Source organism: Scyliorhinus torazame, chromosome 9, assembly GCF_047496885.1.
Source record: "Scyliorhinus torazame isolate Kashiwa2021f chromosome 9, sScyTor2.1, whole genome shotgun sequence".
NCBI classification, from domain to species: domain Eukaryota; kingdom Metazoa; phylum Chordata; class Chondrichthyes; order Carcharhiniformes; family Scyliorhinidae; genus Scyliorhinus; species Scyliorhinus torazame.
This window is the reverse complement of record NC_092715.1, coordinates 261,579,512-261,607,255: the sequence shown is the minus strand read 5'-3', so window position 1 is coordinate 261,607,255 and position 27,744 is coordinate 261,579,512. Positions and strand designations below refer to the sequence as shown.

Below are 27,744 nucleotides of genomic sequence, written 5' to 3'. Positions count from 1 at the left end.
TCTGACTAAATCTGTCCCAATCGGCACACTTGAAGCAGGACCTCGCTTGCTTTTTGCAGGTGTCCCACTCGCCTGCTCAACATGAATTGTTAACTTTGAGGCTGGACAGGAAGGCAGTGGGGATCGGAGAGCCTGAGGGGTGGGCCTAATTTTAACTGCACCTTTGGTTACGGTCCATAGAATCCATAGAAAACTATACAAACCCTACAGTGCAGAAGGAGGCCATTTGGCCCATCAAGTCTGCATCTACCCTCTGAAAGAGCACCCTACCTAGGCCCACATCCCCGCTCTATCCCGAAACCCCATAACCCCATCTAAGCTTTGTTGTGTTATGCTTCTTCATGTAGCATAAGCTGCTTCCTTGATGTGCACTCTGACAAAGGAAGGTTCAGACTTGGAGATAGCTTGAACACATTTATTGAACAGTTAACAATTCTCCTACTTGAGTTCGACTCTCCTGCTAATCTTGCTATAGTAACTCAGTCTAACTAACCAGTCTGCTCTCATCCACGCGGTGGGTGTGATGCTTCCGATCTGCCCCTGTCTCTCTGAGTGTCGCCTGTGGAAAAGAGGAAGAGCATGTGTGCCCTGTCCTTTTATATGGGTAGCCCCCTTGTGGTAGTGTCACCTCTGGGTGTCTTGACTGCCCATTGGTCGTGTCCTATCTTACTGACCTATTCGTTGAATGTCTGTGTGTCATGATGTTTCTGGTGCTCTCTCTAGTGTTTATTTAGTTCTAGTGTATCTACATTAATCCCTTGTGTATTTACACTGATGCATATCACCACAAGCTTCATTTTCTTGGACACTAAAGGGCTAATTTTTGCATGGCCAATCCACGTTGATTGTGTTGCTAAAGATACATTGATAATAGGCATTCTTTGATTCAGCACTAGGATCAGATTTAAAGAGAGTTAAGGAGTCTGCCTGTGTGCTTGTGGCCTTCTGCAGAGGCTGGAGTGATCAACGGCTCTGTGAACATGATCTTAAAGGTTTTCTTTTTATTATGGAGCCCCTTTATGGGGCTGTTCATTTGTTGTTTAAATTATTTGTTAATTTGTTTATTTTATTGGTATGCAAGGGACCATATAAGGAGAGTCAATTAGGGCAATGGGGGAGGGGGTAGATCTGTAAGGCTACATCCTGTGAATAAACCTATTATCAAGGAAATGGGCAGCACGGTAGCATTGTGGATAGCACAATTGCTTCATAGCACCAGGGTCCCAGGTTCGATTCCTGATTGGGTCACTGTCTGTGCGGAGTCTGCACATCCTCCCCGTGTGTGCGTGGGTTTCCTCCAGTGCTCCCACAGTCCAAAGATGTGCAGGTTAGGTGGATTGGCCATGATAAATTGCCCTTAGTGTCCAAAATTGCCCTTAGTATTGGGTGGGGTTACTGGGTTATGGGGATAGGGTGGAGGTGTTGACCTTGGATAGGGTGCTCTTTCCAAGAGCCAGTGCAGACTCGATGGGCCGAATGGCCTCCTTTTGCACTGTAAATTCTATGATCTATGATGAAATGAATTGTGACTTGGGTCAATTTAACACTCTCCCCCGCTCCCTTTCAGATTACGAAGGGATTCAATAGCGTAGATGTAGAGAAGATGTTCCCATTTTCGGGGGAGACCAAAGCTAGAGGGTCACCAAAATAAGACAGTCACTACCAAATCCAAGAAGGGATCCAGTGAAAACACCTTTACCCAGAGAATGAGGAGAAAGTGGAACTTGCTATCACAGGGAATGGTGGACATGAATAGTGTAGATGCATTTAAGAGGAAGTCAGGCACATAAAGAATGGAGATAGGAAGAGGGGGTTGGAGTGAGAGGAAGAGGTTTGGGAGAAGAGTCACGTGAAGGGTAAACACCAATATAGACCAGTCGGGTCGAATGGCCTGTTATTCTGTGTGATGCCGTACTGTGGGACGGCGCCGATTCTTACCTTCGTGGAGTGCTCTTCGGGCCAAGGCTTCAAACTCGGCGAAGCTGTGTAAGATGTAGCAGTGTTCCTCCTTGGGGTGCGATGCCATGTCCTGCAGCTCTCGGATGTTTCCCTGCCAGATGCCGAGGGTAAAGATCTCCACCCCCAGGTCCCGCAGGGAGGCAGCGATTGGTCGCGGGTCCCCGCCGTTTGAGTAGCCGTCGGTGATGAGGAACACGACTTTGGTGGAGTTGGCCCGTGAATGCCGCAGGATTTGCTGGCGGGGAGAAGAGTGAATGAGTTACTGAAATCAATCAGCCCGGAATTTCCTCAGAACTGCTCCCAGTGCCGCTGTAACTTGGCGGTAAGCGTGAGGGAGGAACCATCCCCACCTCCTACCCTCCCAGGAAACTGACTACAACAGAATGGGAGCAGTGTCGAACAATTTCCCTTTGATGGTCGGTTGCTGGTTACTCATCCATAGCTCAAACTCTTCACCATTTCTTCAGCCACAATCAAAATAGCCACTGTTTGATTCAGGAATTTCTTTTTGATTTATAAACGCTGTAGATATAACCATAACAATGAAGCAATGTCATTAGACCTGCTGGGATATTAAAGAAAAGGATTGACCTTGGCAGAAAAAGAAAGGGAAGAACATAGGAACATAAGAACTAGGAGCAGGAGTAGGCCATCTGGCCCCTCGAGCCTGCTCCGCCATTCAATGAGATCATGGCTGATCATGTGTGGACTCAGCTCCACTTTCCGGCCCAAACACCATAACCCTTAATCCCTTTATTCTTCAAAAAACTATCTATCTTTATCTTAAAAACATTTAATGAAGGAGCCTCTACTGCTTCACTGGGCAAGGAATTCCATAGATTCACAACCCTTTGGGTGAAGAAGTTCCTCCTAAAAGTGAGCAGGAGTGTGGGATTAGGGCACATAACGGAACGAGACGCGAGCAGGATTAGACGGGGCATTATTTAACAGGGTGCGGGAATGAATCAGGAGAGTGGCATTAAACTGGACGGATCCTGAGAAAAATGCCAGAGCATTCCCGAAGGGCTGTTTCTCGGTTGGAACATTTTACGATTCCACGGATTAATCTTGAAATGATCGTTTGTCACCAGGTTAGGCAGGCTTCTGTTTCTTTGATAGTTGGAACCAATTTGGTTTGGCGAAGGTGCAAAGAGGGTTGGACGGGGTCCGTGGCTGATACCACTGAAGGCTCCGCATTGGCCAGTGGGACAGAGAAAGGGGAGGGGGTCTGAAAAGAAGGAATGAGCATAAGAACGTTGGTTGGTGAGCATGTAAGAGTGAGAGGAAGTGGCAGAGCTAAGGTGACGTGAATTAGGTCAGATTTTTAAAGGAGGGCTAGGATCTTTTAGCTGGGCATTGAGGCAGGAGCACGGAGCCAGCGTGATGTGTGGGGTATGGGGGGGGGGGGGGGGTGGTCTTTGTATCATTCGGGGTGAAGTTGATGGGGCCTGCTGAGGTTGGAGGCAAGAAAGGAGAGCACAATAAGAATGCTATAATAATTTTTATTGTCACAAGTAGGCTCACATTAACACTGCAATGAAGTTACTGTGAAAATCCCCTAGTCGCCACATTCCGGCGCCTGTTCGGGTACACAGAGGGAGAATTCAGAATGTCCAATTCACCTAACCTGCACGTCTTTCTGGACTTGTGGGAGGAAACCAGAGCACCCGGAGGAAACCTGCACAGACGAGGGGAGAATGTGCAGACTCCGCACAGAGAGTGACCCAAGCCGGGAATCGGACCCTGGTCCCTGGCGCTGTGAAGTGACAGTGCTAACCACTGTGCTACCGTGCCGTGCCCCGACTGGTCGGAACATTGAAGAAACTGAGGTAACAAAGATCACAGTTCACTAGCGACGGGGTTAGGGAACGACAGACAACATTACAAAGCCAGAAGTCATGATACATGATCAATTACACAAAGACAAGAGTTGGATGCAATCGAGGTTTTATTACACTAAGATGTGTGGCCTCCTACAGCAGCTGGCGAAATGGCTGCTGTACGAGGAGCACACATATTTATACTCCGCCTACTGGGCGGAGCCAGCAGGCAGGGTACCTACCCCCGTACCTGTAGTACTGGGCCTTACCGTAAAGCACCTACACCAACATCCTCTATATACAATATATACATCAGTGGTGACTACCACAAGTCACAGTCTTCTTAAGGTTCGGAAGTAGGATTTGGGAATTCCGCATCCAAAGCTGCGATTGCTGGTAGCTGAGGGTACCCTGAGGAAACAGCTGGGAAGGGAGAAAGACGCAGAGGGCGACTGGTTCAGATGTTGGAATCGATGTGGAGAAGTAATTAGAGAAATCCAGGGATGGGCACATGGAAGTAAAAGGGGGAATTCATTTTCCATTTTCGTTTACATTTAAAGTTCTCCCCTGCTGAACACCGTTCCCACACTGATCCGAAATTCCTCAATTCATTACACTGATCTCCTGGGCATTGAGACTATGCATTGCAAGAGTTTTAACTTTAGTGTTTATCAACTAGGTTTTATATAGTTTGATTATTGACTTAAAGTAATTGGAGATTAACTGTTCCTATTGCTTGCAGGTCAGTTTATTACCAGTTTTCCTCCCAATCTTACTTGTTAAAAGTCAAACGATTCTTTGTCATTATATTTTGATTTTTCTTTGGAAGAGAAAGAACCTCTCAGTATTTCTGTAACTCAATTGTTTATTTACAAGCCCAGCAGTGCTGTCCATCACCAGTAAACCCCACGGCAGCAGTTCCCTGCTTGCTCAATCTGTCATTGAGTCAGGGCCGAGTGTTGTAATGTTCCTGTCATTGTGATTGACAAAGTTAGTCCTCCGACTGTAAACAAGATCACATTTTCCAAATACTGGACTCCGAGCCGATGGTCCCAAATGTTTTCATAATGAAATGCAGCAGGAGTGCAATGTTTGGTATGCTCCAAAGATTAATGGCTGACAATAACTCAGAGAGGTTTAACGATGGAGTTTTAAATCATTCTAAATGGCCATCAGCTGATGCCTTAAAGCTGGGCAAATTAAATTCCGCACAAGTATTATTGCTACATATCACGCAAGATAGCGGAAAGGTTTTAAGTTGACGCGGAGTTTAAGAAATGTTTTTTTATGTGCTATGTTTACTTCACAGCACAGAAGGAGGCCATCTGCTTCATGGCACTACGTGAAAGAGTCATCCAAACTAGTTCCGCTTCCCTCTGCTCTTTCCCCACAGCCCTGCTAATTTTCCCCCTTCAAGTATTTATTCCATTCCCCTTCTCGAAAGTTACCACTGAATCTGCTGGTCAAAGCAACCCGCTGCATAAGAAAACGTTCCCTATCCTGGTTCTTTGTAATAAATTTAGAGTACCCAATTCATTTTTTCCAATTACGGGGCAATTTAGCGTGGCCAATTCACCTACCCTGCACATCTTTTGGGTTGTGGGGGCGAAACCTACGCAAACACGGGGAGAATGCGCAAACTCCACACGGACAGTGACCCAGAGCCGGGATCGAGCCTGGGACCTCGGCACTGTGAGGCAGCAGTGCTAACCACTGCGCCGCCGTGCTGGCCTTAGCATCCTGACTCTTTTGCCTGTGTTCTGAGATCCATGTGCCAAATTGGTTGCCAAGCCTTCTGCCGGCGCAAAGAATTTCTAGTTGCCAGCTTAGAATAGAGGTCACTGACTGATTGCTTTGAACATTGCAGAGTGGTCAAAGGAATCAAGGCGGGATAATACACCGTTATCTATAAATGCATTGTCTGTAAATGTCTCCAAAGAGCTAGAGACTAATTAGCTAGGAACTAATTGTTCTGGGTAAGTGTGCCCGGCGGGGGGACATTTCATGGCTGCACCTGAGACTGATGATATGCAAAAGAACTGGTTCAAACTGGTCCTCCTTCCGTTCAAGGCGGAATGACACATTAAAGATGGAAAGTTTGGACCTTCCCAAGCTTTCCAAGTGTGATCATTACCAACATCAGGGGTCCAAAAGGCAATAAGAACACATCGGATTGTGTTCCATTGCGACAACCGCAGAGGATGTCCTTTGTGACTTTGAGAGAAAAAATGCTTTTCACGGCCACCGGACATCTCCGGCCGTTTTACAGCCAAGGAAGCACTGGAGTGTACTCAATACTGTAATCGAGTCAGATTTGTGAGACTGAAGGGTTTTTTGAACCAATGGGCGTAGCACTGGGATTCAACAACCTAAGGGAAAGGTTAGAGGGGACGATGAGGTTCGAGGCAGGTGGATTTCACTGAAAAGGGACCTTTTAAGGGAAGGGTAATGACGATAACTTTGGAATTCAGGGGAAGAGAGCTTAAGTCCCGAGAGCCATGTGTAGTTTTGGCATTTGTGAGACGATGAGGAATTACATAACGAGGAAGTAAAATGAGAAAAATGCACCAAAACAGAATGAATATGTATTGGCAAAAAGACTGACAATGAACAATGGTACAAATTGAAAACAGAATTGTGGGCTCTATTAGAACAGGTCTTGGATATGTTTTTGAAGATTTCTCTTAGAAACATAGAATCCCAGCAGTGCAGAAGGAAGCCATTCCGCCCATCAGGTCTGCACCGACCCTCCGAAAAAGCAGCCTACCGAGGCCCACTCTCCTGCCTCATCCCCACTGGATACTAAGGGACAGTTTAGCGCAGCCAATCCACCTGAACTGCACATCTTTGGACTGTGGGAGGAAACCGGAGCACCCGGAGGAAACCCACGCATACACGGGGGGAATGTGCAATCTCCACACAGTCACCCAAGATCGGAATCGAACCCTGGTCCTTGGTGCAGTGAGGCAACAGTGCCACCGTGCTGCCCCTCTTCCTGAGCAATTTCAATTTTCTGGAACTGTCTGCTATAATCCATTTCCTACAAGCATCCTGATCTGAGTGCAATCTCAGCTGTTAAAAGTTTAACAATGCACTCTCAGACAGTGGAGAGAAAGATAGAAGACCCTGCACTTATGCAGCACGTTTCACCAGCTCGAGACTCTCCAGAGCACTTTACAGCCAATGATGTCCTCTTTGAAGCATAAGCCAAGGACAGCTTGAGAGCAATTAGTGGAGAATTAAGTTGACAGGCCACCAGCAGCTCGGAAATAGGTTCACAGACTGAACGGAGGTGTTCCTCAAAGAGGTCACCTAATCTGCATTTGGTCTCCAGAATTTAGAGACCATTTCTGTCATCTTCAGCGTTGATGTAACCACCAAAGACATCTTTCCCTCTTCTCCCTTTTCAGCACTCCAAAGGGACTGTTCGCTCTGAGATATCCTGGTCCATTCGTCGGAACACCTCCCCTTCCCAGGACACTTTTCCATGCACACACTGGAAATGTAACACCTGTCCTTTTATCTCCACTCCCCTCACCGTCCGAGGGCCCAAACATTCCTTCCAGGTGAAGCAGCGATTCACTTGTCTTTCTTTGAATTTAGTCTGCTATATTCATTACTCACAATGTGGTCTCCTCTGCATATAAATATATGTATAATACATATATATAGTATCCAATGCAATACTGAGGGACAATTACACTGTCAGAGTTGCTGAATTTTGACTAAGTCGATGAACTGGGGCCCCGTCTCCCTTCTCGGGAGGGTGTAAAAGATCCCAAGGCACAATTCCGAAGAAAAGCAGGACATTTATCCCCGGTGTCCTGACCAATATTTATCCCTCAATCAATATCACAAAAAACAGATTATCATGTCGTTATCGCGTTGCATTTTGTGGAGCTTGCTGTGCACAAATTGGCTGCCGCATTTCCTACATTATTACAGTAACTACACTTCAAAAATCACTGCATTGGCTGTTAAAGGGATTTCAGACATCGGATTGAAGTGAAAAGTGCAATATAAGTGCAAGACTTTCTTTGAATTTTAATAATTCCCATTAGAGGCAGAGACAGGAGAAATTCTAATGGTGAATAATGAAATGACAGAGACTGAGAGGTTTGTGAATAAATCGACATAGGGAGTGACCAGATATTGGAGGTGTTGGCAAGCTCAAAAGTGGACAAATCTCGAGGTCCAGGTGAATTGTGTCCCAGGATGTTGTGGGAAGCGAGGAAGAAGATTGCAAGGGTTCTGACACAAAGCTTGAATTCCCCTCTGGCAACGGGGGAGCTGGCAGAAGACTGGAGAACAGCTAATGTGGTTCCAATATTTAAGAAAGATTGTAGAGATAAGCCAAGGAGCTACAGACCAGTGAGTCTGCAGGTGATGGTAAGGAAACTATCGGAGAAAATTCTGAAGGAGAGACTCTATCTCCACTTGGACTATCCAGGGATAGTCAGCATGGCTTTGTGAGGGGGAGGTCATGCCTAACAAATTTGATTGAATGTTTTGAGGAGGTGACTAGGTGTGTAGATGAGGGCAGTGCACTTGATGTAGTTTATATGGATTTCATCAAAGTCTTTGACGAGGTCGCACATGGCAGACTTATAAAGGAGGCAATGCACATGGGATACAGGGAATTTGATAATGTGGATTCAAAATTGGCTTAGTTGTAGGAGACAGAGGGTGATAACAACCTCTGTTGTTAGAGGTTGCTTTAGTGACCGGAAGCCAGTGTCTAGTGACGTACCACAGGGATCGGTGCTGGGTCCCCTAATATTTGTCATTTATATAAACAACATAGATGGCTAAGTGGGTGGTAGGATCAGTAGGTTTGCAGATGACACAAAGATTGGCCGGTGGTTAACAGTGGAATTGAGAGTCTTGGGTAACAGGGAGATATAGACCGGATGGTCAAATAAGCAGATAAGTGTTAGCTGGCATTAAACCCTGAAAAGTGTGAGGTGATACAATTTGGAAGGAGTAAAGTGACAAGGAAGTATTCAATGAATGGCACCACACTGGGAAGTTCCGAGGAACAAAGGGACCTTGGCGTGTTTGTCCATAGATCTCTGAAGGCAGAAGGGCAGGTTAATAGAGTGGTGAAAAAGGCGTATGGAAAACTTGCTTTTTTAATTCGAGGCATAGATTACAAAAGCAGGGAGGGCATGTTGGGGTTGTATAGAGCTTTGGTGAGGCCACAGCTGGAGTACTGTGTGTAATTCTCGGAAGGATGTGAGGGGGTGCGGAGGAGATTCACCAGGATGTTGCCTGGGATGAAACATTTAAGTTATGAAGGGAGGTTGGATAGACTTGGGTTGTTTTCGCTGGAGCAGAGAAGACTGAGGGGGCGACCTGATTGAGGTGTACAAGATTATGAGGGGCATGGACAGGGTGGATAGGAAGCAGCTATTCCCCTTAGTTGAAGGGTCAGCCACGAGGGGAAACATGTTTCAGGTGAGGGGCAGGAGGTTTGGGGGATTTGAGGATAAACCTTTATAACCAGAGGGTGGTGATGTTCTGGAAAGCACTGCCTGGGAGGGTGGTAGAGGCAGGTTGCCTCACATCCTTTAAAAAGTACCTGGATGAGCCCTTAGCACATCGTAACATTCAAGGCTATGGGCCAAGTGCTAGATGACCTCTTCCATCGGGCAGGAGATACAGGGGTCTGAGAACACGCACTAACAGATTCAAAAACAGCTTCTTCCCCGCTGTTACCATACTCCTAAATGACCCTCTTATGGCCAGAACTCCTCTCGCTACGCATCTTCTCTACTGAGTAGCACTACACTCCTACGCTCCACCCAATGTCTATGTATTTACATTGTGTATTTATTGTAGGTCCTATGTTTTTCATGTATGGAACGATCTGCCTGGACTGTACACAGAACAATACTTTTCACTGTACCACAATACACGTGACAATAAGAACATAAGAACATAAGAACTAGGAACAGGAGTAGGCCATCTGGCCTCTTGAGCCTGCTCCGCCATTCAATGAGATCATGGCTGATCTTTTGGACTCATATCCCCGTACACCATATCCCCGAATCCCTTTATTGTTTAGAAAGGTATCTATCTTTTTCTTAAAAACGTTTAAAGAAGGAGCCTCAACTTCTTCACTGGGCAAGGAATTCCAGAGATTCACAACCCTTTGGGTGAAGAAGTTCCTCCTAAACTCGGTCCTAAATCTACTTCCCCTTATTTTGAGGCTATGCCCCCTAGTTCTGCTTTCCCCGACCAGTGGAAACAACCTGCCCGCATCTATCCTATCTATTCCCTTCATAATTTTATATGTTTCAATAAGATCCCCCCGCATCCTTCTAAACTCCAATGAGTACAGTCCCAGTCTACTCAACCTCTCATCATAATCTAATCCCCTCAACTCTGGGATCAACCGAGTGAATCTCCTCTGCACTCCCTCCAGTGCCAATATGTCCTTTCTCAGGTAAGGAGACCAAAACTGAACACAGTACTCCAGATGCAGCCTCACCAACACCTTATACAATTGCAGCATAACCTCCCTAGTCTTGAACTCCATCCCTCTAGCAATGAAAGACAAAACTCGATTAGCCTTCTTAATCACCTGTTGCACCTGCACACCAATTTTTTGTGACTCGTGCATCAACACACCCAGGTCCCTCGGCACAGCAGCATGTTTTAACATCTTACCATTTAAATAATAATCCATTCTGCTGTTATTCCTCCCAAAATGGATAGCCTCACACTTGGCAACATTGAATTCCATCTGCCAGACCCTAGCCCATTCACCTAACCTATCCAAATCCTTCTGCAGACTTCCGGTATCCTCTGCACTTTTTGCTTTCCCACTCATCTTAGTGTCATCTGCAAACTTTGCCACATTGCACTTGGTCCCCAACTCCAAATCGTCTATGTAAATTGTGAACAACTGCGGGCCCAACACTGATCCTTGAGGGACCCCACTAGTTACAGGTTGCCAACCAGAGAAACACCCATTTATCCCCACTCTCTGCTTTCTGTTAGTTAACCAATCCTCTACCCATGCTACCACTTTACCCTTAATGCCATGCATCTTTAGTTTATGCAGCAACCTTTTGTGTGGCACCTTGTCAAAAGCTTTCTGGAAATCCAGATATACCGCATCCATTGGCTCCCCGTTATCTACTGCACTGGTAACGTCCTCAAAAAATTCTACCAAATTAGTCAGACACAACCTACCCTTTGTGAACCCATACTGCGTCTGCCCAATGGGACAATTTCCCTCCAGGTGCCCCGCTATTTCCTCCTTAATGATAGATTCCAGCATTTTCCCTACAACCGAAGTTAAGCTTACCGGCCTATAATTACCCACTTTCTGCCGACCTCCTTTTTTAAACAGTCGTGTCACGTTTGCTACTTTCCAATCCTCTGGGACCACCCCAGAGTCTAGTGAATTTTGATAAATTATCACTAGTGCATTTACAATTTCCCTAGCCATCTCTTTTAACACTCTGGGATGCATCCCATCAGGGCCAGGAGACTTGTTTACCTTTAGCCCCATTAGCTTGCCCAATACTGCCTCCTTAGTGATTACAATCATCTCAAGGTCCTCATCTATCATATCTTTATTTCCATCAGTCACTGGCATGTTATTTGTGTCTTCTACTGTGAAGACTGACCCAAAAAACCTGTTCAGCTCCTCAGCCATTTCCCCGTCTCCTATTATTAAATCTCCCTTCTCATCTTCCAAAGGACCAATATTTACCTTAGCCACTCTTTTTTGTCTTATATATTTGTAGAAGCTTTTACTATCTGCTTTTATGTTCTGAGCAAGTTTACTTTCATAGTCTACCTTACTCTTCTTTATAGCTTTTTTAGTAGCTTTCTGTTGTCCCCTAAAGATTTCCCAGTCCTCTAGTCTCCCACTAGTTTTTGCCACTTTGTATGTTTTTTCCTTCAATTTGATACTCTCCCTCACCTCCTTAGATATCCACGGTCGATTTTTCCCCTTTCTACCGTCTTTCTTTTTTGTCGGTATGAACCTTTCCTGAACACTGTGAAAGATCGCTCGGAAGGTTCTCCACTGTTCCTCAACTGCTTCACCATGAAGTCTTTGCTCCCAGTCTACCTCAGCTAGTTCTTCTCTCATCCCATTGTAATCTCCTTTGTTTAAGCACAAAACACTAGTGTTTGATTTTACCTTGTCATTCTCCAACTGTATTTTAAATTCCACCATATTGTGGTCGCTCCTTCCAAGAGGATCCCGAACTATGAGATCATTAATCAATCCTGCCTCATTACACAGGACCAGATCTAGGACCGCTTGTTCCCTTGTAGGTTCCATTACATACTGTTCCAGGAAATTATCCCGGACACATTCTATAAACTCCTCCTCAAGGCTGCCTTTACCAACCTGGTTAAACCAATCGACATGCAGATTAAAATCGCCCATGATAACCGCTGTACCATTTCTACATGCATCCGTTATTTCTTTGCTTATTGCCTGCCCTACCATCCTGTTACTATTTGGTGGCCTATAGACTACTCCTATCAGTGACCTTTTCGCCTTACTATTCTTGATTTCCACCCAAATTGATTCAACCTTGTCCTCCATAGCACCAATATCATCCCTTACTACTGCCCGGATACCATCCTTAAACAACAAAGCTACACCACCGCCCTTACCATCCATTCTATCCTTTTGTATAGTCTGATACCCTTGGATATTTAACTCCCAGTCGTGACCATCTTTTAACCATGTTTCAGTAATGGCCACTAAATCATAGTCATTCACGATGATTTGCGCCATCAACTCATTCACCTTATTCCGTATACTACGAGCATTCAGGTAAAGTACACTTATGCTGTTTTTTCTGTCTTTGTTATGAATCCTAACACCTTGATCAGTAACTTTCGCAAATTATTTTTCCTCTTACCCTTTCTCCTAATTTTCCTTGTCTTTGAACCCATATCTCTACATAATAACCTGTCACGTAACCTGCTGCCTTGCTCTCCATTAACCATTATACTGTCCATAGCTTTACCCTTCCCTTCCCCCCAACTTGCTAGTTTAAAGTCCTTGTGACTAACCTATTTATCCTATTCGCTAGAACACTGGTCCCAGAATGGTTCAGGTGAAGACCGTCCCAACGGTACAGGTCCCTCCTGCCCCAGTACTGATGCCAATGCCGCATGAAATGGAATCCCTCTTTCCCGCACAACTCCTTTAGCCACGTGTTAACTTCCATAATTTTCTCAACCCTATGCCAATTGGCACGTGGCTCGGGTATTAATCCAGAGATTATAACCCTGGAGGGCCTGTTCTTTTATTTAGTCCTTAGTGTTTGATAATCCCAAAACAGGTCCTCTTTCCTAGTCTTACCTATGTTGTTAGTCCCAACATGGACCACAACAACTGGATCCTCCCCCTCCCTCTCCAAAATCCTTTCAAGCCGATCAGAGATGTCCCTCACCCTGGCACCGGGCTGGCAACATACCATGCGGGACTCACAATCTGGCTTACAAAGGATGCCATCAATCCCCCTAATTATAGAATCCCCTACAACTACCACTTGTCTTTTTGCTCCCCCCTCTTGAATGGCTTCCTGTACCACGGTGCAGTGGTCAGTCAACGCATCCCCCCTACAGCCCTCTTCCTCATCCACACAGGGAGCAAGTACCTCATACCTGTTGGACAAGGTCAAGGGCTGAGGCTCCTCAACTCCTAAACTCAGGATCCCCCTACCTGCCTCCCTTGCAGTCACACCACTCTGTCCCTGACCACTGACCGAATTAACAGTACTTATTTTACCGGGTGTGACTGCCTCCTGAAACAAAGCGCCCAGGTAATGTTCCCCCTCCCTGATGTGCCGCAGTGTGTGCAGCTCGGTCTCCAGCTCCTCAATTCTGAGCCGAAGTTCCTCGAGCATCCAACACTTGCTGCAGATGTGGTCATTGACGGTCTCAATGGGATCCACCAGTTCCATCATCATACAGCAACAGCACATCACCTGTCCAGCCATATTCAACTAGTTAATTAATTTAAATAATTTAAAAAAAAATTTTTTTTAATCGAACCTCAAGGATAAACCCGAGCACCAACAAAAACACAGCCCTCTCTCGCCACTCACTCGAACACAGTCACTCACCTAAACTCAGGTGCACTCTGTTCCAATCAGCACTCTGTGACTAAGGGCACTCCTGCCACACCTTTTGTACCCTGCCTGATTTCCAATTAGCCAATAGGCCCGCTCCAGGAAGTGAAGTCTCCAACTGCCACTCGACCTGTAAACTAAGCACTTTTAAATATGCACTCACCTCTCCCAGCAACCCTGCAGCCTGTGGCCTGCTCCAGGAACTGAAGTCTCTTTTAAATATGCACTCACCTCTCCCAGCAACCCTGCAGCCTATGGCCTACTCCAGGAACTGAAGTCTCTTTTAAATATGCACTCACCTCTCCCAGCAACCCTGCAGCCTGTGGCCTGCTCCAGGAACTGAAGTCTCTTTTAAATATGCACTCACCTCTCCCAGCAACCCTGTAGCCTGTGGCCTGCTCCAGGAACTGAAGTCTCTTTTAAATATGCACTCACCTCTCCCAGCAACCCTGTAGCCTATGGCCTACTCCAGGAACTGAAGTCTCTTTTAAATATGCACTCACCTCTCCCAGCAACCCTACAGCCTGTGGCCTGCTCCAGGAACTGAAGTCTCTTTTAAATATGCACTCACCAACACACCAATAAATCCAACAGTGGTTAGCACTACTGCCTACGGCACTGAGGACCCAGGTTCGAAACCCGGCCCTGGGTTACTGTCCATGTGGAGTTTGCATATTCTCCCCGTGTCTGTGTGGGTCTTACCCCCACAACCCAAAAAATGTGCAGGGTAGGTGGATTGGCCACTCTAAAATTGCCCTTAATTGGAAAAAATAATTGAGTACTCTCAATTTATTTTAGAAAATAAAATAAATCCAAATGGGATTAGGTAGGTAGGTCAGGTGTTTTGCATGTGTCAGTGCAGACTCAATGGGTCAAAGGGCCAGTTAGCCTGATAGGTGAGTGCTAGGATGTAGGATCTATTATTAGGAATGTGGTAGTAGGGCAGTTAGGAAATCATAACACGGTTAGGCAGTCAGCACAGAGTCACAAAAGGAAAATCATGTTTAACAAATCTGTGAGATTTTGTTTGAGGCTGAGGCTAGCCGGCTAGATAAAGGGAATCCAATGGATGCAGTGAATTTGGGAATGTGGCTGGTGAAGGAGATGCAAAGATATGGACAGATTGACTGAGTATGCAGGAACATGGCAGATGCAATACAATTTGGGGAAACGTGAAGTTATGCCCTTTGGTTGGACAATTAGAAAAGCAGATTATTTTTAAAATCATAAGAGGTTGGGTGACTTTGGTTTACAGATGGTCCTCGAACACAAATTACAGAAAACTAACATGTAAGTACAAAAAGTGATTAGGAAGACAAGAAGTGTGTTTGTCCATACTATGATGAGATTTGTAATATAAGGGCAAAGAAGTCTTATTACAATCGTCACAACGACGGAAAGTTATGACTGAGTGAGTTCTACCTGTACCTTCACCAACTAACCAAAAACATATTGACCTGTTTAAAGAGGACCTGTTTTTAAAAAAACACGAGAAAGACACTGACCAAAGATGGCTACCACCAGTCACCTGATGTCTGGTATTGTAGCGTGGTGACTTTTCTGGAAAGTTTTTATCGGACTTGCACTGCATACCTGCCCTGACACGTTGCATGGAATTTGAAATCTGTTAAGTGGGTGGGGGGTTCTTTAAGCCCATTTCAAAAAGGGGCTCCTGAAAGGAAGGCAAAAATGCAAAGTACTTCACTTTAATACTTTAAACAACTATAATTCAGTCTGTGGAGGAAGAAAAAAACCTTTTCCTCTGGTTTCTACATTCTTGAAATGTATCAAAATTTTCTGAAATGAAAGATCAAAAATATGATTATTTTTTCTACAACAATGACTGCAAGACATGCAAATTGAATTCCCGTCTTGGAATATATAAACAGGAGTTTTAAGAACTGGTTTTTCCAAGGCAGAAATAGAGAGAAGTCATCAAAGTCATCTGGACAAATTGTTAAAGTGAGCAGAATCTCTCTCTCTCCCTTTCTCTCTTTCCCCCTCTCTCAATGAAATGAGAGCAAAGTATTTATATCGAGCCTTGGTGAGACCACAGGCTGGATTCTCTGCCGGCTGGATGCTCCATTTTGCCGGCAGCCCGGGGGTTTCCCGACGGCGTGGGGCTGCCCACAATGGGAAACCCCATTGACTAGCCGGCGTAACGGGACATGCCGCCGGCGGGGTGAAACAGAAATGTGGCGCAGTGGGGTGGAGAATGCAGCTCCAGGACTGGGTAGGGTGTGCCTTACCTAAAGACGGACATACTTGTCTGAGAGGAAGCGCAACAACGGTTCCCTGGACTGATTCTGGGATTAAAAGGTTGTCCCTTGAGGGGAGAGTGAACAGAATGACTTTATACTGCATGGAATTTAAAAGAACAAGGGGTGAAAATTCTGTAGGGATTTGACAGGGTAGATGCTGAGAAGCTGTTTGGATGGGTTGCAGTGAAACCGTTTTCAGTTCTGAAAGATTATTGAACTCTTACAAATGAGTTGGACAAAGTTGGACATTACAAAAAAGCTATATTTAAGTGTCTCCAAATATGTCCAGAAAGATACGAGGATAAATAACTGAATGCTGATGATCAGCATCTGTACAGTGTGCAACACTGGCAGCGAGCTACAACACAATAAATGAGACAAACAGCTGTGAGGATGTCAGATTAACAGCGTACAAATGTCAGGAGAGCTGCAGGTTTATTGCTTGAAATTAAATGCCTTCAATCAAATGTGTTTATTCTATTCGTTTTAAATTAAATCTTATCATGATAGAGGGTGATGGTTAAATTCATGATTGGAGATTATCGAGATGTACAGTCAGGATTATCAAGATGTACTGACTGCTCCTGAGAATACAACGATTCCCTTCCTGTGAATCAGCTGGTGAATATAAATGGAATGCAATATTGGAGTGACATCTTTGAATTTTTACTAGATTTCCTTAGAGGATCAGGGAGAACTTACACAAAATTTCTGGAAATGTTATTCCTGCTTTTCTCCTTGACATCCGAGGGGGAGGTGACTCAATTGAATCTTTGTTAGTAATTTGGACACTGCCTGTAAGTAGCACCTCGGGGGGGGGGGGGGGGGGAGGGGGGGAGGGGTTACTGTTTCCTGCTGCAGTCGAAATGAAAACGGTTTGTTCATGGCAAAGGAACCAGATGAGGGAGTGATCTGTTACGATCTGGAATGCGCTGTGCTGAAAGGTGCGGGAAAAACTGATGCATACGAACACTAGGATCAGGAGTAGGCCACTCGGCCCCTCGAGCCTGCTCCGCCATTCAGTATGATCATGGCTGATCTGATTGTGGCCTCAACCCCATATTCCTGCCCACCTCCCCACGATAGCCTTTCATCCTTTATTTTATCAAGAATCATTCTACCTTAAAAACTTTCAAAGACTCTCCTTCCACTGCCTTTTGGGGAGGAGAGTTCCAGAGACTCACGATCCTTTGAGAGAAAGCGTTTCTCCTCAGCTCTGTTACAAATGGGTGAGCCCTTATGTTTAAACAGCGGCCCCCAGTTCTGGATTGTCAGGAGGAGGTTAGAGGGCCCATTTGCCACGGGCGCAAACCCCGTTATGGCCGCTAAATCTCACGAGAGCGCCGTAACGGGATTTACACTGGCGAGATCTCGATTTGCGATCTTCCCCCTGACCCCAGCCGATGGATCACCGCGCTCCCCCCCCTCCCCCTGGCAGCGGCATGACATCATACTGGTGCGTATCACTACTGCTTTTCAAAAACGCGAACCAGCCGTGATGACCATGCCAGGGGTGTGGAGGTGAGTATAGCCCCGGGTGGTGAAGGACATGGCCCGGCAGTGACCTGGCACTGCCCCCTGGCACCGCAAACATGGCACTTCCTGGGGCAGGCCCTCTGGGGAACCTCATTAGGGGGGGTTCCTCTTATGTGTGTGTGTGTGGGGGGGGGGGGGGGGGCGAAGGTTGTTGGTGGGGTGGGGAAGGAGGTTGTGCATGCATTTGGGTGGGAGGGGCTGGAGGCTATGGAGGAGGGTGGGGGGAGTGCCCCAATGCAGGTTGGGGTGGAGGTTCATTCGGACACCCTGATGCTTGCGTGGCATAGGATGGAGGGGGATATCTAAATTCCAGCTGATGCAAACCTAGTCTATCCAATCTGCCCTCATAAGACAATCTGCCCATTCCAGTAATTAGTCCAGTAAACCTTCTCTGAACTGCTTCTAACGCATTTACATCCTTCCTTGAATAAGGAGACCAGTACTGTGTGCAATACTCTAGATGTGGTCTCACCAATGCCCTATCTAATTGAAGCATAACCTCCCTACTCACGTATTCAATGACCCTTGCAATAAACTGTAACATTCCATTAGCTTTCCTTATTGCTTGCTGTATCTGCATATCTTTTGTGAATCATGCACTAGGACAACCAAGGTCCCTCTGCATCGCAGAGCTCTGCAACTTCTCACCATCTAGATGATAAGCTTATTTTTCATTCTTCTTGCCAAAATGGACATTTCACATTTTCCCACAATATACTCCATTTGCCAGATCTTTTCCCACTCACTTCGCCTCATCTAAATCCCTTTGTAACCTCCTTATGTCCTCGTCACAACTTACTTTCCTACCTATCTTTGTGTCATCAGAAAATTTAGCACCCGTACCTCCAGTCCCTTCATCCAAGTAATTTGTATAAGTTGTACTGACCACTGTGGTACATCACTTGTTACATCCTGCCAACCAGGAAAGGACCCAGCTATACCTACTCTGTTTCCTGCTAGCTAGTCAATCATCTTTCAATGTCAATATGTGACCCCCCAACGCCATGAGCTTTTGTTTCTTGCAAAGACCTTTGATGTGGCACCTTATGAAACAGCTTCTGGAAATTAAACGATTCCCCTTAATCCACAACACAGATCAAGGGTAACTTTTGAAAGAATTTAGATATATATATTTTTTTACATAGGAATACATGATATAAAGAGCAGAGAACCAGGCCATTCAGCCCAGTCCATGGTTACTCCACTTGGGCCTCCACCCATCCTTGTTCATCTCGTCCTCCCAGCAAACAGGTCCACAGGTCACTGAAAGGGGCAACACAGGTGGAGAAGGCAGTCAAGAAGGCATACAGCATGCTTGCCTTCATTGGCCGGGCATTGAGTATAAGAATTGGCAAGTCATGTTGCAGCTGTATAGAACCTTAGTTAGGCCACACTTGGAGTATAGTGTTCAATTCTGGTCGCCACACTACCAGAAGGATGTGGAGGCTTTAGAGAGGGTGCAGAGGAGGTTTATCAGGATGTTGCCTGGTATGGAGGGCCTTAGCTATGAGGAACGGTTGAATAAACTCACTTTGTTCTCATTGGAACGACGGAGGTTGAGGGGCGACCTGATAGAGGTCTACAAAATTATGAGGGGCATAGACAGAGTGGATAGTCAGAGGCTTTTCCCGAGGGTAGAGGGATCAATTACAAGGGGGCATAGGTTTAAGGTGAGAGGGGCAAGGTTTAGAGTAGATGTACGAGGCAAGTTTTTTACACAGAGGGTAGTGGGTGCCTGGAACTCGCTACCGGAGGAGGTGGTGGAAGCAGGGACGATAGTGACATTTAAGGGGCATCTTGACAAATACATGAATATGATGGGAATAGAGGGATACGGACCCAGGAAGTGTAGAAGATTGTAGTTTAGGCGGGCAGCATGGTCGGCACGGGCTTGGAGGGCCGAAGGGCCTGTTCCTGTGCTGTACTTTTCTTTGTTCTTGTTCTTTGTTCAAATCCTTCCATTCCGTTATTTCTCTTCTGTTTCTTTATTCTTTCACGGGATGTGGGCATAGCTGACAAGGTCGATATTTTTGACCATCTCTAATTACTCTTGAGCTGAGTGGCTCGCCCGGCCATTTCAGAGGGGCAGTTAAGAGCCAACAGCATTGCTGCGGGTCTGAAGTCCCACGTAGGCCAGACCAGGTAAGGACGGCAGATTTCATTTCTTAAAAGGATATTCATCAAACACGTTGGATTTTACGACAATCGATGATAGTTGTCATGGTCACCATTACCGATACTAGCTTTATATTCTAGATTTTCTTTAAAGTCCACCAGCTGTCATGGTGGCATTTGAAATCCCAGAGCATTAGTTTGGGTCTCTAGATTGCTAGTCAAATGACATTACCACTTTGCCACCCTCTCACCCATCAATGCTATTCACCTCAACCGCGCTCTGTGCTAGTGAGTTCCAGACACTCACCATTGTCTATGGATGGACACAAAGCACGTTTTTCATATTTCTATTGGAGAAAAAGGGACAATAGAAAGCCGAGCTGAAGAGAAAGACCCGTAAATCAATGAGGTGAGGAAAATTGGCTGAGAGAGTAACTGTCCATCAGGAAGTGCGAATACAAAACCAGCTCACTTCCTGGGTCGGAGGCCGATAGTATGGTTAGAGCATTGGAAGCGGGGAAAGGTTGAACGATTTGAAGAATAATAGAATCGTAGAATCAACAGTGCAGAAGGAGGCCATTCGGCCCATTGAGTCTGCACCGGCCCTCAATATCCCCGTAACCCAATAATCACACCTAACCTTTTGGACACTAAGGCCAATTTAGCATGGTCAATCCACCTAACCTGCTCATTTTTGGACTGTGGAAGGAAACTGGAGCATCTGGAGGAAACCCACGCAGACACGGGGAGAACGTGCAGACTCCGCACAGACAGCGACCCGAGGCCGGAATTGAACCCGGGTCCCTGGAGCTATGATGCAACAGTGCTAACCACTGTGCCACCCAAGGGCAAGAAGATAGAGAGCCAGTGGGGTCTGACATGGAAAGTTACAGGCCAAACTATGCATGAGAACATGAATCAAGGCACTCTGAGTGCTTATAGAAGCACAGAGGTCATTAATAAAGTCCAATTTCAAAATAATGGAATACAACAACACCCACCTCATCAAAACAAATGGGAAGATCCAAGAATTTATAATTTACTCACTGACTTTAATCTAATAGCTTTAATGTTGCTCTATAACTAGCAATAAAAGGTTGTGAGGAGAGTTCTTTGAGAAGGTGACCAAACAGGTGGATGAGGGTAAAGCAGTTGATGTGGTGTATATGGATTTCAATAAAGCGTTTGATAAGGTTCCCCATGGTAGGCTACTGCAGAAAATACGGAGGCATGGGATTCAGGGTGATTTAGCTGTTTGGATCAGAAATTGGCTAGCTGGAAGAAGACAAAGGGTGGTGGTTGATGGGAAATGTTCAGACTGGAGTCCAGTTACTAGTGGTGTACCACAAGGATTTGTTTTGGGGCCACTGCTGTTTATCATTTTTATAAATGACCTGGAGGAGGGCGTAGAAGGATGGGTGAGTAAATTTGCAGATGACACGAAAGTCGGTGGAGTTGTGGACAGTGCGGAAGGATGTTACAAGTTACAGAGGGACATAGATAAGCTGCAGCGCTGGGCTGAGAGGTGGCAAATGGAGTTTAATGCAGAAAAGTGTGAGGTGATTCATTTTGGAAGGAATAACAGGAAGACAGAGCACTGGGCTAATGGTAAGATTCTTGGTAGTGTGGATGAGCAGAGAGATCTTGGTGTCCATGTACATAGATCCCTGAAAGTTGCCACCCAGGTTGAGAGGGTTGTTAAGCAGGCGTACGGTGTGTTAGCTTTTATTGGTAGAGGGATTGAGTTTTGGAGCCATGAGGTCATGTTGCAGCTGTACAAAACTCTGGTGCGGCCGCATTTGGAGTATTGCGTGCAGTTCTGGTCGCCGCATTATAGGAAGGATGTGGAAGCATTGGAAACGGTGCAGAGGAGATTTACCAGAATGTTGCCTGGTATGGAGCGAAGATCTTATGAGGAAAGGCTGAGGAACTTGAGGCTGTTTTCGTTAGAGAGAAGAAGGTTAAGAGGTGACTTAATTGAGGCATACAAGATGATCAGAGGATTGGATAGGGTGGACAGTGAGAACCTTTTTCCTCAGATGGTGATGTCTAGCACGAGGGGACATAGCTTTAAATTGAGGGGAGATAGATATAGGACAGATAGATATAAGGGACATGTCCCGCATGCAGAACCTCATCAAGGTCAGCCTGGTACTGGGTCACATCCCCCAGCGAGTTGGACATTCTGCCGAGACCCTCAGCCATGGCCGTCACCAACTGTGCCACGCCTTGGACACCTTCACCAATGCTGTGACATCGTGCACCAGGCTCTCCACTACGGTCGCCACCCCAGCAGTGTTGGCCTGGGTGCCACTCATTGCCGGCGACATCTCCGCGCCCATAGCCTCTGGGACGCCTCCAAACGGCTATGGACCTGCTGGAATGTCGCTGCGATCTCCTTCTGAATGTCCCGGCGGCTCCCCAACGTGTCCATCGGCTCCGGAGAAAGCTGTTCCAGAGGCTCAGCATCTGACTGGGACCCAGCTGGGCCCTGGGATCCAGCAGACCTCCGACTGCTGTCTCGCCTGGGAGTTCCTGCCTCCACCAGATGTGTATGAACGACTGTGTGGTGCTCACCAAAATGTGCCCCAAAATGCCTGTCCACTAACGTTGCCCACCGAGGTGTGTGTCTCTGTGAGGGTGGGGGGTGGGGATGACAGCTGTGACTCATCGACTGTGGCAACCTCGGAGGTGGTCTCATGGGGGGCAGACGGATGGCACCCTGGATGGGCCGGTGCCGTTGAGCATCGTTAGCCACACGAGTGGTTCACTGTGGTTGGGGGGAGTTTCACTGGGGGGGGGGGGGGTGAAGGAAGGGTTGGGATGATGGGAGGGTTGGGGTTAAGGGAAGTGGGTATGAAGGATGGGTTGGGAAGGGCAGATAGAGGGGTGGGGGGCTGGTTGCATTGGGGGGTGGGAAGGTCTCGGTGTGGGGGGGAGGGGGCTTGCTGATGTCAACTCACCCGTGCTGCCCGGTGTATTTCGTTGACCTTCTTGTGGCATTGTCGGCCAGTCCTCCTGGTCACATTTCCCAAGCTGACGGCCGTTGTCACTTCATCTCAGGCAGCAGCGGCTGCCCTGTGGCTCAGCCTCTGGGACCCTCAGGGAAACAGGACACCTCTCCTGGCTTCCACCGCATCTAGGAGCCTCCCCAGGTCCGCGTCGGCAAACCTGAGGGCCGGTCGTCTCGGCGCCACAGGGGGTGCTGGCGAGCATGGTCTCGGCGAATCGGCGGACGAACCTTAAGTTACGGCGTGAAGTCCGTGAGGCCTCGTTAAGTGGATCAATTAACGTTGAATTGCGTTGCCGGTCACCGGGCCGGGCATCTGGAAGCTCTCGGCAGTTCCCACTCGCTACCACACTTAAAAATCTTTCCGGAGAACTGCACCCATAATATCTGATTATATAAATTGAATTGGATACTTATACTTTTGTGGGCATCGCATGCAAGGCCAGCATGTGTTGTCCATCCCTAATTGCCCTTGAACTGCAAATTTGCTCAGCGATTTTAGGGGACCTGTCTGTGCATTTAATAATAATAATAATAATAATAATCTTTATTAGTGTCACAAGTAGGCTTACATTAACACTGCAATGACGTTACTGTGAAAAGCCCCTAGTCGCCACACTCCAGCGCCTGTTCGGGTACACAGAGGGAGAATTCAAAATGTCCAATTCACCTAACAGCACGTCTTTCGGGACTTGTGGGAGGAAACCGGAGCGCCCGGAGGAAACCCACGCAGACACGGGGAGGACGTGCAGACTCCGCACAGACAGTAACCCAAGCGGGAATCGAACCCAGGTCCCTGGCGCTGTGAAGCAACAGTGCTAACCACTGTGCTACCGTGCCGCCCATCTCCCGGAAATCCCCTGACATGATTTTGAGGAAGAGCAGGGACGTTCGTCTCGGCTGGGCTTGTATTCTGTTTGGCAGGGTGGGAGGGGATCTGATTGAAACATATACGACCCTGAGGGGTCTTGACGGGGTAGATACTGAGAGGTTGTTTCACCTTGTGGGAGTGATGAGAACGAGGGGAAACAGTTGGTGTCTCCCATGTTAAACAGAGATGGGGAGAATGTTCTTCATCTCAGGCGGTTGGGCGACATTGGAACCATCTTCCCCAGAGAGCGGTGGAGGCAGGGTCATTGAATATTTTTCAGGCTGAGGTGGATAGATTCTGGGTGAGCAAGGGAGTCAAAGGATATCAGGTTTGTCAGGCAACAATTAAGTCAACCATGCTCTTATTAAAGGGGAAAGCAGGCTCAAGGGGGCCAAATGGCCTACTCCTGCTCCGAGTTTATATGTCCATATGTCTCGGCCAACATTTATGCAATTGGGTGTTTGTGTGGGTTTCGCCCCCACAACCCAAAGATGTGCAGGCTAGGTGGATTGGCCACGCTAAATTACCCCTTAATTGGAAAAAAATAATTGGGTACTCCAAATTTATTTTAAAAAATATTTATTCAATTGAGCACTAGGTATGATTTTCTGCTTATTGAGTTAAGAAGACTTAGAATCATAGAATTCTATGAATTTACAGTGCAGAAGGACGCTATTCAGCCATCACGTCTGCACCGGCCCCTTGGAAAGAGCACCCTACTTAAGCCATACTTAAGCCCACACTTCCACCCTATCCCGGTAAACCAGTAACCCCACCTAATCTTTTTGGACACGAAGGGCAATTTAGCATGGCCAATCCACCTAACCTGAACTTCTTTGGACTGTGGGAGGAAACCGGAGCACCCGGAGGAAACCCACGCAGACACGGGGAGAACGTGCAGACTCCGCACAGACAGTGTCCCAAGCCGGGAATCGAACCTGGGACCCTGGAGCTGTGAAGCAACAGTGCTAACCACTGTGCTACAGTGCTGCCCTTGCATTTATTTAGCACCTTACATGATCGCATCTGTCCCAAAGCACTTAGCAGCCAATAGAGTACTTTTGAAGTGTTGTCACTGTTGGAATGTAACAAAAACAGCAGCCAATGTACACGCAGCAAGCTCCGACAAACACCAATGAGATATCACTTTTTTTTCAGATGTTGCTGAAAAGAGAATTAAGTTCCGGAAGGATTTCGTGCTGTGGACAATGTGGGTGCAAGATGAAAGGGATGAACAACAAGTCTCTTTTTTCAGTAACCTTGTGTGAGCTCTCTACTATCAAACAACTGTGATTTTTCAGTGTTGAGGAATAAATATTGACAGGAGTCCCCTGTGTTTCTTCAAAATAGTGTCATTGGGATTTTTTACATGCACCTGTGAGCGACATCCCAGACAAAAGACAAATTGTCCGACAATGCAACACTCCGTCAATGCTGCATTGAGGATATTCGCATAGATTTTATGTTGAGGTCTCTGGACTAAAACGTAAACTCCTAACCTTTTGACAGCTACCCACTGATCCCGAGATGCCAACTTTGTTTTGTTTGCTATTTTCACGGCAACAATATCCAATTGTATTCTAATATTGCGCCAAACAACTTCGATTCAAAAGCTGGTTACTCTATGGAGCTCACTCAGGGGTCCAGAGTCTATGTCGGTTATGATTCAGTAGATTCAAGAGCTGGTCATATCTGTAAGTTGCTTTCTGCTCTCGATCTGGCTAAGAGATTAGAAATGATTGCATTGTCATCCTCGCAGACAGTCAACTTAAAGTCTTGTGAGGCGGCACACAGTGTGTGACTGTCAATGCTTCCGAAATCACACCTGCACAACATGTGGGCAGACTATAGTGCTCGCAAACCGATGTGTTGGTTCCTCAAACCAGCAGGAACAGACAAAGACAAGCATCAACCATAACAACTCGATTTAAATAAGACAGTGAACAAAGTTAAAACATCCCAAGGTGTTTCACGGGGGCTGGTTTAGCACACTGGGCTAAATCGCTGGCTTTTAAAGCAGACCAAGGCAGGCCAGCAGCACGGTTCAATTCCCGTACCAGCCTCCCCGAACAGGCGCCGGAATGTGGCGACTAGGGGCTTTTCACAATAACTTCATTGAAGCCTACTTGTGACAATAAGCGATTTTAATTTTTTTCATTTCATGAAGCAAAATCTGTCTCTAAACCACCGGGAGGAGGTATTTCCTGGAAAAGGTGACTAAAAGCTTGGTCAAAGTGGGATGATCGTGTGAAAAGAGGAGAGAGAGGCGGAGAAGTTTTAGGGAGAAGGAAAAAAGATGCAAGAGGCCGGAACCAGAGTGGTGCAGAGATTTGCCGGTTTAGTGGGGCTGGAGGACCTCACGGAGGTCGGGAGATCGGAAAATTGAGAGAGCCAGGTTTGGTCAGTGGGCACAGAGGTGACAGGCGAATGGAACTTGCTGCCAGTTGGGATGTGTGCAGCAGAGTTTGGGCTGATCTCAAATCCTTTCCATATCGTACGTGTCTAAAATGAGGATTACAAATTCAACAAAGCTTGAGTTTAAGCAGTAAAGGTGGACTTTGTAAATTACACAGTTACCGAGGGTAAGGGACCCTTTCCTCTCAGTGGATCTCTCACATTTCAACATTTTTACTTTTCACCCTTACATTCCTCGCAGTCGATTAATCGACTAGTTTTTCTATCCTAGCTGAACAGCAAATGGTAAACAGGAGGGTGCCTTACTGCGGCCTGTTGGAAAGCTCCCTTGGTGTAGGTTCCACCTCCCCTGTAGTTGATGGCGGGGATCTCCTCATTCAGCAGAGAGCACTTGTGCTGGTGGTACTGGGGGGCTGAGATGTAGTCGACCCTGGGCACCACGTTGCTCCTGGAGGAAAAGGTCACGATGGCCACCCGAGTGGCGGACGGCACCACCGGGAAGTCCGAGAGCAGCTTCTTGACGAACCTCAGCTCGTTGTCGAAATTGGCGCTGCCCACGCTGGAGGACTCGTCCACCAGGAAGACCAAATCCAGATTGAGGCTTTTCTCTCTCAGCTTGCGTACATTGCGTTTGAAGACTGCGCCCAGCTTCAGCACCCTGTTGGTGCCCGTGCCCAGCCTGTTGCGATGCTCTATCAACTCAAAGGTCTTTCCCGCTAAGGCGCTCCTCTGAAAGGCAAAGGGGAGATAGGAGGCTATGCAGCAAGCAGTGTGGAGAAACAAGCAGAGGGTTACAGCCTGCCACATTATTTAACAAACTAAAAACAGATAGAAAAAAAAGAATAAAACTAATAATTCAATCTTCACAAAATCTCTCAGGGTTTTCTGCACAGTTTCTCCTGCAAAGCAGGCTTAGAGAAAACAATCTCTCTCCCCAAATCCTCCCTTATAACTGCACTTTCTCAGGAGAGGAGTACAAGGGTTCAGTGTGTGATAGGATGAAACTTTTTGAGTGTCTTTCTGACACCGAAGCAGTAAAGGAGAGGGGCGGGCTTTTTAAATAAAAAAAACGTCTGGAGTAACTGAGATTCCTTGTCGCTGGTGTTACTTATGCGTCAAGCTATCAACATTCCCCAAAAAAACATCAGCATAAACTTCCTGATTGATCCCATATGTCTGGCAATCCCAGTAACAAAGAGTGCCATTTTAATTGAAAACACTTTGCCTACATTTTAGTCCCAATTGTTAAATAGCTGCTTTTCACCTTGGATAACGGTACTTCCTCCAGATGGCTCCCGCTCAGCAGAGTCAGGAAGGTATTTTTTTAATTAAACCAAAATGTAACTTTGATCAATGTGCTCAATTCCCAATTGATCCGGAGGATAACTAGAGCAGGAGATTGACACATTCCATTAAACACAGGCACTTTGAGCAGACTTTTCAAAACATGTTTTATTTCTTACTATAACTTTTGCCCTATACATGCTCGCAGACTGCTTCAGGGACTGAATGAGGGATGAGTTGGATTACAAAAAACTGCATCAGCTGCTAAAACTGGCTGGGAAACTCAAAACCCTCGCTTCTGATTACAGCATTGCTAGAAAGGGATTCCAGCCAGGATAGTTTCCAAATCAATTGAAGT

At 46.5% G+C, this 27,744-nt stretch overlaps 1 protein-coding gene and 1 long non-coding RNA gene across 4 annotated transcripts in view; one reads left to right on the top strand and one right to left on the bottom strand.

The window, feature by feature from the left end:
* Positions 1–25,034, top strand: part of LOC140429850 (uncharacterized) — a 59,838-nt gene extending 34,804 nt beyond the window's left edge. Inside the window, exon 4 of the long non-coding RNA XR_011949219.1 lies at positions 24,846–25,034. This is a non-coding gene — a long non-coding RNA (uncharacterized lncRNA). The remainder of the gene's footprint in view (positions 1–24,845) is intronic.
* The window catches only part of svep1 (sushi, von Willebrand factor type A, EGF and pentraxin domain containing 1), a 417,550-nt gene extending 390,501 nt beyond the window's left edge, over positions 1–27,049 (bottom strand). For all 3 annotated transcript variants that reach the window (XM_072517335.1, XM_072517337.1, XM_072517336.1), the window contains exons 1-2: positions 26,409–27,049; positions 1,939–2,194 (exon numbers count right to left, since the gene is read on the bottom strand). In XM_072517335.1, coding sequence (XP_072373436.1) covers positions 1,939–2,194; positions 26,409–26,909 — 757 coding nt within the window. In that variant the 5' untranslated portion in view covers positions 26,910–27,049. The remainder of the gene's footprint in view (positions 1–1,938; positions 2,195–26,408) is intronic.
* Between the last annotated feature and the right edge of the window lie 695 nt (positions 27,050–27,744).